At 33.4% G+C, this 15,496-nt stretch overlaps 1 protein-coding gene across 2 annotated transcripts in view; it reads left to right on the top strand.

Moving 5' to 3' along the window:
* FBXW7 (F-box and WD repeat domain containing 7) overlaps window positions 1–15,496 on the top strand; it is a 72,038-nt gene that overhangs the window by 28,626 nt on the left and 27,916 nt on the right. For both annotated transcript variants that reach the window (XM_070948739.1, XM_070948740.1), the window contains exon 2: window positions 13,695–13,777. In XM_070948739.1, the coding sequence (XP_070804840.1) occupies window positions 13,695–13,777 (83 nt within the window). The remainder of the gene's footprint in view (window positions 1–13,694; window positions 13,778–15,496) is intronic.

Below are 15,496 nucleotides of genomic sequence, written 5' to 3'. Positions count from 1 at the left end.
GCATACATTGAAAATACTTTTTTTTTTCTTGTTGGCTTTGAAATCATTTCGGGAGGGGAAATAAATAAACAGAAGAATGTGATTGATGCTGAAATAGAAAACTTTAGCTATGAGAAATAATGTATGGTAATTTATAAATACTGCTTTCATCATAGCCTCTGAAGATCCCAATGTTAATTTATGAATAGACAACTTTTATAGGAAATTTATGCCTTTTTTGGAAATAGGCCGAATATGTAAATGATCGGAATGGCAATTGGCATATCATTAGTACATCAGAAGTAAGCTGTGGAAAATGTGAAGAACTGATTCATGCATATTAACAAAAGTACTTTAGAATTTAGGCTTTTCATTCAGCGCATGTACCCCTTCTTGAGTTTCATTCTTCCCCGTGGATTGCCCCCCTTCTTTAACTATCTGTACTGGCCCTTTTCTTTTCCCCCCCAAACCTCCCCCATCTCTGTTCAATGGATAATCTGTAAAGTTCATGCTGCCACTGCTGCTTTGAGTGGGAGCGTTGTTTTGCCCATTTCGTACCAGCTTTGTTACTGTGCAGTATTTTTCGGCTGTTTTTGCTCATTATCATACAGCTGGTATTTAGAAGAGTGAAGCAGGCAGAAGCTGCACTGTCTGCAAGTATAAGAAGTTCTTTTGCATTTGGGAAACTGGCAGATGGGGCATGTGTTTTAAACGGATTTTGCTGATAGCAGACTACATTAAAAATCATTCTGAGAAAGACTAAGGTCAGCCTATGAATTCAGAGCTTGAGAGGTATTCAGCTTTTGGAAACCCTTTTTAGAATATAAATTAACGGACGAAAGTGGAAAATGCACAACTGTCTACTTAATTTTCCCATTTGATAATATGACTTGTTCATTATCTATTAGCCTTTATTATCTCACTGACAAGCAAAACATACATATTTTAATAGAGAAATGATAGTTATAAATTTTGGAAATAATCATAAGACAATTGTAAAATATACCTTTGCACATAAAAGGACCTAGGTAGTAGAACCCAAAATGTTCAGTTTCAGAATTTCAGAGGACGACAGAGCTACTACTGATAAACGAATAGCACTGAACCAAAAATCTTACACAAATCAACATTTTCCTATTTTGAGGAAGTAGTTTCTACTTGAAGGTAGATTTTATTTAATATTAAACTGATCAAATTTAAATAAACTACTTGCATAAATATTCTAGATATTCTATTAGATGATATTCATATAATTCTATTAATAGCTGCAATTAGCAGACATCCTTTAGAAACATTTTTGTCCTAAAACTCCAAAATCATAAGTAATGGACTTGAAGTAATTATTTAATAATTTATGTCAAATCCAAAGTCTAGTATAAATGTAGTCATGCATAAATTGAAAAATTGTTACATTTGATTCATCCCATAGGAATTATAATAGCAACCTCATGAAGAAAAGAAATGCAAACTTTATATTTTAAAGTAATAAATATGAGATATAATAATAAATATGTTGATATTATAAAAATATAGAGAAATGATATAGTCAGAATTAAAATTACCAATATAAATTTCCCACATGTGATATGAATTGTTTTTTTAAAAATGCAAAAAAGTCTGGGAATTTATAAATAGAGCAGATCCAGAAATCTTGATCAACTAAGTCAAAATGCCTTTCTTTTGTCTTTTTCCTGAAAAGAAAATTCAACATGCACATGATCCCATTGCAGCAAATCAGATATAAATTTATCTTTCTAGGATAGAGATCATAAGAAGCTATATTTTTTTGTTTACATCATCCCCAAACTACTTCATGTTATAATACACTTTTATTGTTTCTACTTGCTTGAATGCCTTTTCTCATACTATCAATTGCAGCATCTTCATGGAAATATTATTTGAACTGAGATGCAGCAGAGAATATTGTAATTATTCTATTCATATTTGAAAAGTTATTTTGGAAAGACTAGTGCTGGGTATTTTTTAATTTAGTTTTTGGGATTAGTTTTTAAAGTCATGTAAAATTCCATATTTTCTACAGAATATAATGAAGTAATGATTTTATGTACAAATCTGTTTTTACCTTGTGATATATGTGAAGCCGTGGGAATATAGGAGCCTGGTGGCGCAGCAGACTAAAGCACTGTTATTAACATCAAGCTGTCTGCAATTACTGTAAGTTCAAATCTCACCAGGCTCAAGGTTGACTCAGCCTTCCATCCTTTCTAAGGTAGGTAAAATGAGGACCCAGATTGTGGAGGCAATAAGCTGACTTTGTATAAATATACAAAAGTATGAAGGCTATTGCTTAACGCATTGTAAGCTGCCCTGAGTCTCCAGAGAAGGGCGGCATATAAATCAAGTTTTTTAAAAAAATGCTAAAACAATATCTAGCCATAGTAACTGATTTTAGATCCCGAACAATAAAACTCAGATCAGATTTGTCCAGATAAAGGACATTCAGCCCTTCAGTTATTATATGAGCTGTATGCTCTCCAAGAGAATAAGACTTCCAGTTTGGAAGCTTGTTTATTTTTGTCCTAAAAATATTTGTTATTTTTAAATGAAAGGATTATTGTCTTTTCCTTTTTTAAAAAAACAATAATCTTATGACAGCATGCTAGCTGTGAGCTTATTGAAGGAATTGGAAACATCTAGCTCTAAGTTGCTTTGGCCTGCCAGCCCAAGCTATCAATCAGTGGTTTCCAAACTTTTTCAGACTATGGAACCTAAAAAAAATTCACAGAAACCCTTATCAAGAGATAAAGCTGTAAGGATAGAAAAATTGCTGTATTTGAAAGCTTTTTTTTTTTTTTTTTGCCTTTCATCTCTCAAAGAAGTACGTAACTGAACTGAATTGAAAAACTGCTACAGATTGTCAAATGACAATCTCTACCATTACCTCAATTTGCTGTTATTGCCGTCATTTTTGAAGGAATATTGTTAATGATCATAATTTACTAGTGCGGATTAGTTTAAGAAACTATTAAATATCAATTTATCTGCAAAAATATTCACTAGGGATGTTTTTAGTCAAATATCTAATTCTCTAAAACTTTTCGTTTTCCTATTTCCAGGCTAATCTGCCCCTTTTCTTTAAAAAGTGGATAATCAAAAATAGCAAGAATGGAGAAAATCAAAGCCAAATGGCATAATTTAATATAATTTAAGTCTTTTTTTTATTATTAAAAGATTTTGGTCTTGCAGATTGTTTCATCCTTATTTATTTATAATAAAGTATATTCTGTTTGTATCACAGACTCCATACATAAAACAATAAATACAGCATTATTACACATTATAAGTAGTAAAAGAAGGGCAACATAAGAAATGCAATCAATAGTGCTGTAACTTATTCACACCACATACAGATAGTCCTCAACTTAAGACCATTCATTTAATGACAGTTCAAATTTACGATGGTCTGGAAAAAAGTAATTTATAACCCATCCTGTAAGTTACAACTGTCACAATATCTCCACAGTCATATGATTTCGACTTGGTTGCTTGGAAACCAGCTTGCATATAGGACGGTTGCAATTCTTGCAGTCCCAGGATCGTGATTTATGGCCTTCCCAGCTGGCTTCCAACAAGTAAAGTCAATGGGGAAAGCCAGATTCGTTTAACAACTACGGTATATATTTGCTTAAGATCTGCATAATTTGGTTGATGCATTACAGTGATCTGCTTAATAACCGTGGGGAAAATGGATGTAATATTGAGCCTGGTCACATGATGACTTAAAGACTGTATTGCTTAGCAACTGGAATTCCCAAAACTATCCATATTATTCCCCAAAGGCCCTGGGACAGTTAGATATTAGCTGTCTTATGAAATCAGAAAGGAAGGAGACACTTCTCCTTTGGGAGAACCATGACCTGGATGACTGTGACTCTCCATAGACATCAGGTTGGAATCCTTACGCAGCTACAAGAGTCCTATGTCCAGTCCCCTGTGAATTCCATTGACCCTTATCTAGTGGCAATTTGCCTTGACCATTAGTGGATTGTATTCTTGGGTATAGGTAGCATGTAATAAATGGTTACCCCTTTGAACTCAACTCCTGTTTTTAGTTACTTGTGTCTGACATTCTTAATTGCAAGTTATTTCTTCATGATGAATGTGTGTGGGGACTTAATGTTTTATTATATTAATGAAGGCTTTTGTTTAAGCATTGAGAATGATTTAGTGAATAACATCTTATCATTAAATTATCAAAAGTAATTTACGTAACAATGACCTTTCAAGATAAAAGCTTTATTAGCTTTGAACTTGTCATCTGCTACATTTGAGTACTATAGAGGTTATTCTGCCACCCACAAGAAGATTTGTTTAGATGAATTGATGGAGATTTTGCTCTTAAACAATCAAGCAAAGCAAGTTGCTGCAAAAGATCCTGACACTTAAAAAGGTTACAAAACATTTCCCCCTCCTACTCTAAAAAGACATTGAATTCAACTTAGTTGTTAAAAGGTAGTAACTGTGTGTTCTAGTCCTTCCTTAGGCATGAAAGATGCCTGGATGATTTTAGAACAGTAACACATTCTCTCAGCCCAATTCATCTCATAGAATTCTTGGGGAAAAATTGGTAAAGGAAGGAAGGTATGTTTGCTGCCTTGAGTTATTTATAAAAAATAATTAAACGGTGGGGTAAAAAAAATCTCAACACCCCCAAACCTTATCGCCAGGGAAAATACCTTTTATATAAAAAAAGTGAAAGTGAAATGCTTGTGAATCAAGGTCTCTTCACGACTAAGTATTTTATCAGGATAAAAAGAGGCTTGTTTTCTTGCCATGGGCAAATCTCTGAGAATACAGATTTAAAAGTCCCCACTTCATAAATCATGGATAGAAATTGTTCAAATAAATTTTCCCTTGAAAATTTTCTGCTCTTGCAACATAGAAAAATAATTGATTTGATTTGGATAAATGTGTTCACTTACCTTTTCAGTTGAAGCCTTGGTCTGTATGAACTTTTATAACACCCTGAATGACAATAAGTTAAAAAAAAACTTAAAAGAACTTGCTAAAAGTGTATTCTAGAGATTTCTTATTTTTGTAATTACTTCAGAGGGATCACAGCTTGGATAAGGTAATATATATTAAAGTAGGATTTTGTTTTCATTTTTAAGAAAAATATTGTCAATGGGCATATATGAAACAGAACATATTTTTTCTCCTTAATCTTTCTTGGATTTTCAGTATTTTCTGATGAAAAGGTGATCTGTAATAAGACATAGCCTAGCTATATATTATGCAGACATACATCTACAACTGTATGATAATGCAATACCATTTTGGTTTAGTGGTTAAGGCACCACGCTAGAAAGTGGGAGACTCTGAATTCAAGTCCTTCCTTAGCCATGAAAGCTCAAGTATACCATCTATTTCCTTAAAAGACACAGAATAAAACCTTCCCAGCTAATGAAGCAAAAAATAAGTATTTTTACTTTGACTGGAACAGCTTAATCAAAATAAAGCTATCACCATTTTTGAGAACCCTTTTCACCAGATTGCTTTGGATTCTGTGATTTGAGTAATCCAAGAAAAGGTTCATCTGAAAAAGGGCTATTTGTCACCTATTTGTGGATGAGGTAACCATATATAAATAATTATATTTCACTGCTCTATTACAGCAATGTAATCTCTAATATGGAAACTTGGACAAGCTTTTAAGATTTTGTTCTTACCTCTATAATAATAAAGTAGCATTCCTTAAATTCTGGTATCTTATTTTTTATTTGGTATATCTCAGAGGACTGATAGCCCCAAACGCAAAGCCCACCAGATCCTTAGGAAAAACCCTAAACTCTTGCTGAAATCCTCCAGGTCCATTACTGCCTGGGGCAGACCTATTTAATGGTTCTACCTAATTTTAAGGGTGGAGTAGCTCCAGCAAGCTGCAGTACCATTAAAGACTAATCCGATTATGACAGAGGAGTAATAGTAACATCTTTACCTTCAAATCATGTTGCAATGCCCCAAGACAAAAAACAGATCATATGTTTCCTTTAGGATAGTTCAAAATCTTAAATGTTTTTCGATCAGTATCATAATTGATAGAATAGGTCTGTGTTCTGTGTTATCCAGAGACATGTTAAAATCCTCAAGGACTATCAAATTTAGGGATTCCACTGCCAACTTGTAGATAGAATCATCTTTTGCATCAAGGTCTCACATCTAGTTTAAATGCATTACAGAACCTCTGAAAGCCATCAAACTTTCCCAAATGACAACCACTACCTCATTTTCCTTGCTCTGGAGTCCAAGCTGATATCACATAGGAAATCCAGACAGGCACAATTTTGAAAGAGAAACACTGACCCTCTGGGTCTACCCAGGTCTCATTTATATATGGAGGGTAGGCTGCTTTTTTCATGATAAGGACGGTCTTATTGTAATCGTTCTGGTCTTTAATAGCAACAACCCAAGAACAAGCATTATCAATAAAGGGCATAAAACTATAGGCATAGCCGCCTTTTCCCCCAACATTCATCCATTAATTGGATGAATAGCAGACAAAATAAATGTTCCTTTTTTTAACCAAAATAAACGAGATGACAACTATATATTCATTTTACACTTCATTTTAAGGCCTCATTTTAAGTAATTTTCCTTCTATACAGTACTATATAGTACAGCTCTGAATCTGTCTGCCTGCCTGCCTGCCTGCCTGCCTGTCTTTCTAAAACACCATGGCAGTTTTAAGACATTCAGATGATAGTCTATAATACGCTTTCAAAATTCTCAACTATACCAACATAAATGAAGCAACTATTTTATTATAGGATACTGGTAATGAAAAAATTATAGAGTGGAACTCAATATTGGTTCCTCAATTTTGAATATTGGCTTCCTTATAAGTTTTTTTCCTCTTTCTCCTCATAATAAGGATATAATTTTTATAATTAATATTTTAGCCTTTACATTTGCTAACTTTAAATTTTAAAAATTGTTTTTGTAACTATTTAAAATAATTGTGCATGAGTAAATAATCTGCACTTACTTAGGTTGCAGCTTGAGGGAGCTGATTGCCTTCTCTAACAGCTCAGAGTATTCTTGATTCCTTCATCCTCACTTGATTCCTGCTTATGCCTGATTTATTATTATTATTATTACTGGAAAGTTGTTAAATTGTTAAATAAGTATTTGTTTTTGACAGACTTAATCTTGGCACCTCAATTCTTTTTGTAAATTGTGGATATAAGACTTTCATTTCTTCCCCCCTTACTATTGAGACAACAGCCTAGTTTCCTGAAAATTTTAATGTTATTGCCTTATTTAATACCAGCTTTTCCCTGAATATTTACCTATTTTGGAGAATTTGTCATAATAAAGTGAAACACAGGAGTCCATTAAACTATGCTACATAACTGTTTTGAAGAGAATAAAGATATATCTGAAAAAAATGATTAAAATAGTATTAATTTCTTACTTCCTCTAGAATTTTGTTTTGCATGCCAACAAGATACAAAATATATCTAATAACTGTATCAAGAATAATTGGAGAGACGAGGTATAATAACTCTATTTTATGGTAAATAAATAAATTTATTTATTTTATTATTATATTTAATTTATCAGATTTTTATCTATCTTTATTACTTTATAAGTAACTCAAGATGATAAGCATGCATAATATTCCTTCTATTTGTACTGTAGTAGTAACTGTAAGAGGTGGGGTGGGCTCAGAGAGAGTGGCTGCCATTAAGTCACCAAGCTGGCTTTCATGCTTAAGAATGGACTAGAATTCACTATCTCTGATTTCTAGGCTAGCACATTAACCACTACACCAAACTGGTTCTGCTAATTGTGAATTATCCATGTATGTGAGTATGTATGTATGTATGTATGAATGAATGAATGAATGAATGTATACAGTATACAATATATACTGTATTGATGCCCCATGCTTATCCTGGGGTACCTATATGTACTCTCCTATTCTAAACTGTTCCTACAATGAAATAATATGGATACAAGTTTTTCATTCTCTAATATTACTGGAAAATCAAATTTTCATCAGAAAATTTATCAGGGTTTTGAATTACAAAGGTTCTACATAAGCTGGCTTCCTATTCTATACTTAATTTCCAATATTCAGAGGTAATGTGGATGGAAGGGGTGATGTGACTGACCAGGGAAGAAAAGCAAACAAGATCCCACTATCTGTCGTCATGAGATTGTAATTAGATGAGAATAAACATGCAATACTTGTATGCCTTATTGGTTACTGCGATGTATATAAATAACCTTTCTCTATATAGAATGTTGAAAGTCAGTCTGGTGTAGTTGTTAAGGCACCAATGTAGAAACCAGGAGACTATGAGTTCTAGCCCTGCATTAGGCACAAAGCCAGATGGGTAAACATGGGCCAGTCACTTTATTTTAGCTCTAGGAAGGAGGCAATGGTAAACCACTTCTGAAAAACCTTGCAAGAAAACTATAGGCAATCTAAGAATTAAACACAACTGAACAGAAGAAAAAAATACAGAATTATATCTTACGTTTCATAATATGGCAAGTACGGTACTGTTTCAGGACTGTATGCTAAGCAATTATGCTAAGCAATAGCATGAAAAGCAAGCATATAGCAATCATTAAATGGTTTAAATATCTTTTAGTCTCTGCAGCATCATTATTGTCTAATACAGGTAGTCCTCAATTTAGGACCACATTTGAGCCAAAATTTCTGTTACTAAGAGAGACAGTTAAGTGAGTTTTGCCCCACTTTATGACTTTTCTTGCCATAGTGGTTAAGTGAATCACTGCTGTTCTTAAGTTAGTAACACAGTTGTTAAGCAAAGTCCCCATTTACTTTGTTTGTAGGAAAGTCTCAAAAGGTGTTCACATGACCCTGGGACACTGCAACTGTCATAAATATAAGTCAGTTGCCAAACATCTGAATTTTGATCACATTATTGTTGGGTGCTGTAACGGTCATAAATGGGAAACCAGTCATAAGTCACTTATTTCAGTGCCATTGTAAGTTTGAATGGTCCCTAACCAACTGTTGTAAGTCAATGACTTACGTATATAATACGTATAATTCTTACATTGCCTATGATTGGAATCAGCAGAACGATGCACATGTATCACAACAATCATGGTGTGGGGAGTTGCTTACTAATAGATAATAAGTTAAAAACTCACATATTCTATGCACACTTAAAAAACAACAACCAAGAACCCTTTTTAGCATAACAAATTACTTGAAGGGAATTTTATTCAAGTAAATAATAGACTGTAGCATTTTAAAAAAAAGCATTTTATTAATATCTTATACTAAAGTATGAGGGAGGCAAAGTACAGTGTTAATGGCAAGGATGCCATCTGGAGAAACTATGAACATATCTTCCACACAAGTGCCATACCGCAGTTATTAACAGTAGAGAAAGCATCATGTTCAGAACATGTGATAGTTCTACTTGATTTAGCAAACTTCTGCTGATCGTTTTGTTTGTTATCCAGAACATACTGAATAATGTACTGCTTTTATTTCCCTGCAGTATAAATTATTCTCCTTTTATAGATGTTGAACTGCTGTGTTTTGATAAATCTGGTTAGCTGTTCGTAGCAATGACCATGACTTTGTCCATGATTGCTTAGAGTGTTATCTGAAGAAGTGATGATGGTTTATTCCTCTTAAAATCAACATAAGAAATCAAGAATTGTGTCTTGCTCTGAGTTGATACATATTTTAAAAAACAACTTGGTTCCTTTTCTTCCTTTTGTTAGTGAGCTGTACTTACTAATAGTAGGAACAAATCAAAGGGAACAGGGCACTGGTAGTTTCCTGATAGGATATGCAAGCCTTCCCTTTGAATGTCCCTCCTTAATAGGCTACCGTGGGGTATCTAATGGTGAAAGAGAAATTGGTCACATGACTCCTGAGATATTGATTGTTAAGATTTCTAAGTAACTTTCATTTTTTCATTTTTAATTTCATACTTTCTGAATAAAGGCTACAATTAATATATCTTAAAAGAAGGGATACAGATTTAAAAAACACACTTCAAAAAAAAAGTGCAATGGAAGCAAGTTACCATGGAAAGTCATGGAATAAATATTTTTCATTTTAGTTTTAACCAAAAAGCAATTAGAAAACATTTTCAGCGTGCCACATTTAAGGTGAATTAGATGATCTCATTGTGGAATTGCAGCTTAATATTTGTAGCTTCCTGGTAGATGATGCTTAATAAGATTGGACTGAATGTTAAATATTCCAATGTCATGAGCTTTTTTTCTCAAATAAATGAGATTGCCAAAAGGAATGCTTATCTCAGATTATTATACAATTAACTGTACTTTATGGAGCATTTTCTGTATCCATTAGGTTTGGCTTAAAGGTGCAGACAGCTTGCCTGAGGGCCACAGTACACTTGTAATGAGAGAAAATTAACTTGTTTGCTGCAGCTGGCAATTTAGAATTAGCCAGTACTATTCTGCTTGCCTAAAACGAGGGAGATAAATTATTGGCCTCGGAACGATAGAGTTTCCGTGTTTCCCCAGTCCCAGTGGCCAATGTGAGCAAAGCATGGGGCTGCTTTAATTTCCTGCCGAAGTCCTTCCCATGCTCTATGCTCACAGGCTCCTTGGAACGGAGCACCATGTAATTGATGTGCAGTCTGCATTGCTGAAACTTGGACTGCACCATTCTCAGCGTGAGGGAAGATGTAATCCGATCTCTCTGCGCCGCTGAGGGGGGAATCCGTTCAGTCAAGGCTTTGACTGGGCAAAGTCTCCTCCAATAATCTTCCCTCCCGATCTCATTATTCCCCCCAAGTTCTTCTTCGACAAGCCCCTGCGTATGTATGTATGTGTGCCGGGCGAAGCTGCTGGATCGCGAGCTTCCTTCTCGTTCGCAGCGGAGTTTGGCTGCTGGTTGTGTTGCCCAGTCTTCCTTTTCTGACGTGCCCGAGCATGTCCACATTAGAGTCTGTGACATATCTACCTGAAAAAGGTTTATATTGTCAACGACTACCAAGCAGCCGGATACTTGGGGGCACAGAATCTCTAAAGGGGAAAAATACCGACAACATGGGCTTCTACGGCACTTTAAAGATGATTTTTTACAAAGTAAGTAACTCGCGCGCTTTCGAAAGAGGCATTATTATTCTGTATGTTCGGCAGAAGAGGAAGGGAGGAAAAATCCGTATCATTGTAGATGGCTGCAGTATCTCCGTGGTTTCCCCCCCTCCTCTTAGTGGGTGGCTGGATGCTTAAAATTCTGTGTGTTGGATAAAGGCAAATAGCGAAAAGGCTCAGTGAGATGCGAAATGCTTTTATTTTAAAATCAGCATGAGAAACCAGGGAAAGATCAAATTATTTACCTTCGACTGAAATGGGTCTTCACATTCAGCTCAGCACTTTAAGCTTTTTAAAAAGAAGACTTTTCTCTCCGTATTCTCTTTTGCATATTGTCTTCACAAAAGTATTTTTATTTTATTAATGCTGCTGCCCTGGAAACAAATAATTCTATTGCTTTATGTAAATATTTGCATCAGGGAGGAATTTTAAAGATGTGCCTGGTGCATTCCCAATAGCAGTGCAGAAAGGATCTGTTCTTTCAAATAATAATGCTAATACTAAATAATACTTTGCCATAAAATTCAAATGTTTTCATGAGTATTTATGAATTACGTTTTACATTATGTAGTAGCTCCACATTAGATTATTCTGAAGGGAATAAACTTTATAGGATGATGTATGATAATTTATTGCGATCTTTTTTTAATACAGTGTGCATTGCAGAGCTACTGCATATTTCACAATCTAGATTAAATAGGGATTGAAAAAGTTTATAATACAAATATTGAGAAAATTAGAGTTTGATAACATTCTTTGGCAACTATAGAAACTGTTTTGAATATATCCTGTACTTCTGACACAATGAAGTTGCGTTTAAAGTGGGAGTTTATGTTACAGCTCTGACTCCCAGAATTTGCCTGAAGAAAAATATTTTTTTCTGTGAACGCCTTTTTTTAATCATGCTATCCCGTAGGAAAATCAAATTAAAGATTGAAAACATTTTTCTTGAATAAACATGTTAATGTTGCATTGGTAGATAGTAATATGAGGAATCCTTTTCCAGTGTTTCCTTATTCTGCACACGAGTAAAAATACGGTTTCTGTTATTCTGTGTCTGTGTCTTAAAGAAGAGGCATGCTTGTAAAAGCAGGTTGTTTTCTCATTTTGGTTTTTAGTTTTGTTTGGTAACATGCGGAGTTCTGCTCCATATGAGCCGGAATCATAAGATAGGTTAACTATAAGAACAGCTTCAATACTGAAAAAGTGAAATGAATATGCAGAGCAATTTACATAGAATATTGTCCAAAATGAAATGTAATACATTGGGTGAAAGCCCATAAGCACATTTTAAAGCCTTGGAAAATTTTACTGTATCTTCGTTATCATTACCAAAGCACCAGTACCAGCTCAATAATTAATGTATATCCATTTAATAGAAAAAATAAGCATAATTTGCTTTGAAGGGCAGTGTACCTTGGACATTACAAAGGCTATTTTCAAAAACCAATATGAAAATTAGTATTGGTATGATATCAGTTATTTAAAACATTTATTGTATTATAAAATATCTACAATAATAAAAATCCATCCATTTCTATATTCATCATTCTGCTCAAACACATGCTATTTTACTTAGGCAGTGTAGCAAGTTATGGCTGCATTGGTCAAATTTGAAAAGTTTGCATTATAAATAGATTTTAATAAACCTGTTCTAAGCAATTTCATAGAGTAATTAAACTGTATTTTATAAAATTCTTGCATACAGTTTTAATTTCAATTGCTTCCCTGGAAGTTTCTAAAAATTACTGAGCGAATTAACATTTAATAATTTGTTTGACTCAATATGTTGATTACTGGGTATATTTTCTGTTTAGATGTACTTTTAAAGCAAAACCTTTTTTAAAAAAATCTCTGCAAGTTGGAGTCAAATCTTCATACATTCACACTCCCCTGCCATGTTATTCTTATTAGGGAAAAAAAACACAGTTTTATTAAATCTGTCAAGAGGAGTTAGAAATTCAAGGAACATCTCACAGAAAGGAATTGAATGTCCTTGATTGCTTTTCATAAAATGTTTCCTAAATAATTATGTAAGAACCTTTTTATATATTTATTCATTCAGTTATAGACCACCGAGTCCTCAATCCTAAACAATTTACAATTAAAAAGAAAAAGAAAAAGAAAAAAAAACAATTATGAAAGAACACAGCTGATCGAAAAACTAAAACAAAACTATAGGACTTCCATAACCATCCAATTCCAAGGTCTGGGAGAATAAGCATATTTTAATCCTTTTCAGAAAGTTATTAAAGGGGCAGTGTGGATCTCAATCTCATCATGTATTTTTATGCATTTTTTTTCATTCTGAGCAATTTAAAAAGCTAGTACTTGTAAACCTAAGTAACCAGATTATAGAAGACAAATTATAGTGTATAAGTGTGTAGAAATAAATATAGCAAATATTCTGGAAGCCTAATTACTATGGAGTGCAAGATTGCACAGAAGGTTGTTGAACTGTTGGAATTATTTAAGTTTTATTTTTTAAATTATAAATCCTAATGGTCATTCAAAGGGACTAAAGGGTTGATAAAAAGAGGGGTTTCTTTCAAAGTAATATAAACTGTTCATTACAGTTCTACCTTAAGGTGGTAAGCTAACATCTTTTCTCTTGTCCCATTTTACAGATGAAAAGAAAGTTAGACCATGGCTCGGAGGTCCGTTCTTTCTCACTGGGAAAGAAACCCTGTAAAGTCTCAGAATATACAAGGTAATTTGGTGTAATAAACTGTCATCTGTTTTCAGATACTTTATCATATGCTGTCCAGGCACCTATTTCATGTTTATACTCAAACCAAAATTCGGTTCTCTGCAAAGGACCGAAATTAAGTGCTAACTACAGAAATATTTGAATTCTGAATTAGAAATAATGGGTTATAAGGCTTTAATAGCACTGTCTCCATGCAAAGACTCTTGCAGGTCAGGACACTTAACAGTTTACTGGGTTGTTTGGAATATAGAATTGACAATATATCTGATGCTAATCATAACATTCTTGCATGCAACAGCATGATACTTCCTGACTCATTGAATTATATCCGTACCAGAGAGTGGAGTTCCATTTATAAATTAAAGCAACATACATTCATCATGAGCCAGTCTTGTCAGTTTATCAACCCTTTAATTTCTTTTGGCCAGGAATTTCAGTATCAGTGCATTCAGTTCAGCTTTACTACTAACTGGTTGCCATAACAACTAAATACAGTTCTGCTGCATTTTGTCATGTACAAATCTGCATCACTGTAAAACTTGCTTTAACAGGCTATTTATCTATTATTTAAATATAAATTCTTTTCTAAATTCTTTATGAATTGAAATATATTCATTTATGTTATTCACAATTATGTCTTCAACACTGCTAACACTAAGAAATTAAAAAAAAAATCATCTATCATACTCAAGAGTTTTCTGAACTGCAAGATGAGCAGCAGATAAATTTGATAAATAAATATTTGTACGATCGCCCAGCTTACAAAAGTGTGACTCTGGACTTAAATTGAGACTGAAGTTAACATTAAAAATATGAGAACTTTTTCATTCTAGCCTAATCGGTTCTAATTGTTTCTAATTGGGGGGGGATTGTATAGATACTCCTATAAAACAATGCATTTTTGAAGACAATGTTACTATGAAGCAATGTTACTTTTTGGATTTGAATTATGGCAGGAATATTTGGAATTGATTTCACATTTAGTAACTTGTATCCATGAAATCAAACTCCTTGAATTTTATTAGAAAATGAAAATAATAGTAAATACAAAGGAATTCTTATTATAATCTTAAGACAAAATTTATTTAACTATGAAAAATCAAATAATTTAATTTGCGCTGTAATGCCATCCTTATTAGACATTAGATCCTAATTTTGCTTTCAATGGGAGAATATAATGAAAAATGATAAAGTAATGCTGTTAAACACAAAAAGCTATCTTATACACTGAAGCAGTTAACTGATCCATCTAGAGTTTTTGACTTCTGGTCTCCCTAATTTTAGTCTCTGAAGCAGAAGTTTTTTTTTTTTTTTGTAGTCCTACTTCTTGAAGTCCTTATAACTCTAAATACTTGAAAATAGAAAACCATAGCTCCATTTTTCTTTTAAATACATTTTAGTATTCCTACACAAATATTTTTCAAATATTTAGCCCTGTAGTAATTGAGTCTCAGAAGAACTGGGAAGGAAATAAGTCAGCAGCTAAGTATTCAGAAGTATGTTAGCAATAAATGCACTGATTAGAAAAACTGAGTTCAAGCTTTGAATTTCTAAGCAAAAATTATTGCTATTCAGACATTTTGTTAAGTATTTTTCATAATTTAGTCTGTTCAAAGGCAAGTCCATATGAAATATGCTTGTAATAAACAACATACCATAGAGGTTAACATTATTTTAAAACTTGAATATTTTCCTAGCTCTACTTTTTAATACAGGTAG

This window comes from Pituophis catenifer, unplaced genomic scaffold (assembly GCF_029215685.1).
Source record: "Pituophis catenifer annectens isolate HBS135680 unplaced genomic scaffold, rPitCat1.0.hap2 SCAF_8, whole genome shotgun sequence".
NCBI classification, from domain to species: Eukaryota; Metazoa; Chordata; class Lepidosauria; order Squamata; family Colubridae; genus Pituophis; species Pituophis catenifer.
The sequence above is the reverse complement of the archived record's forward strand: the minus strand, read 5'-3'. Positions and strand labels throughout refer to the sequence as shown.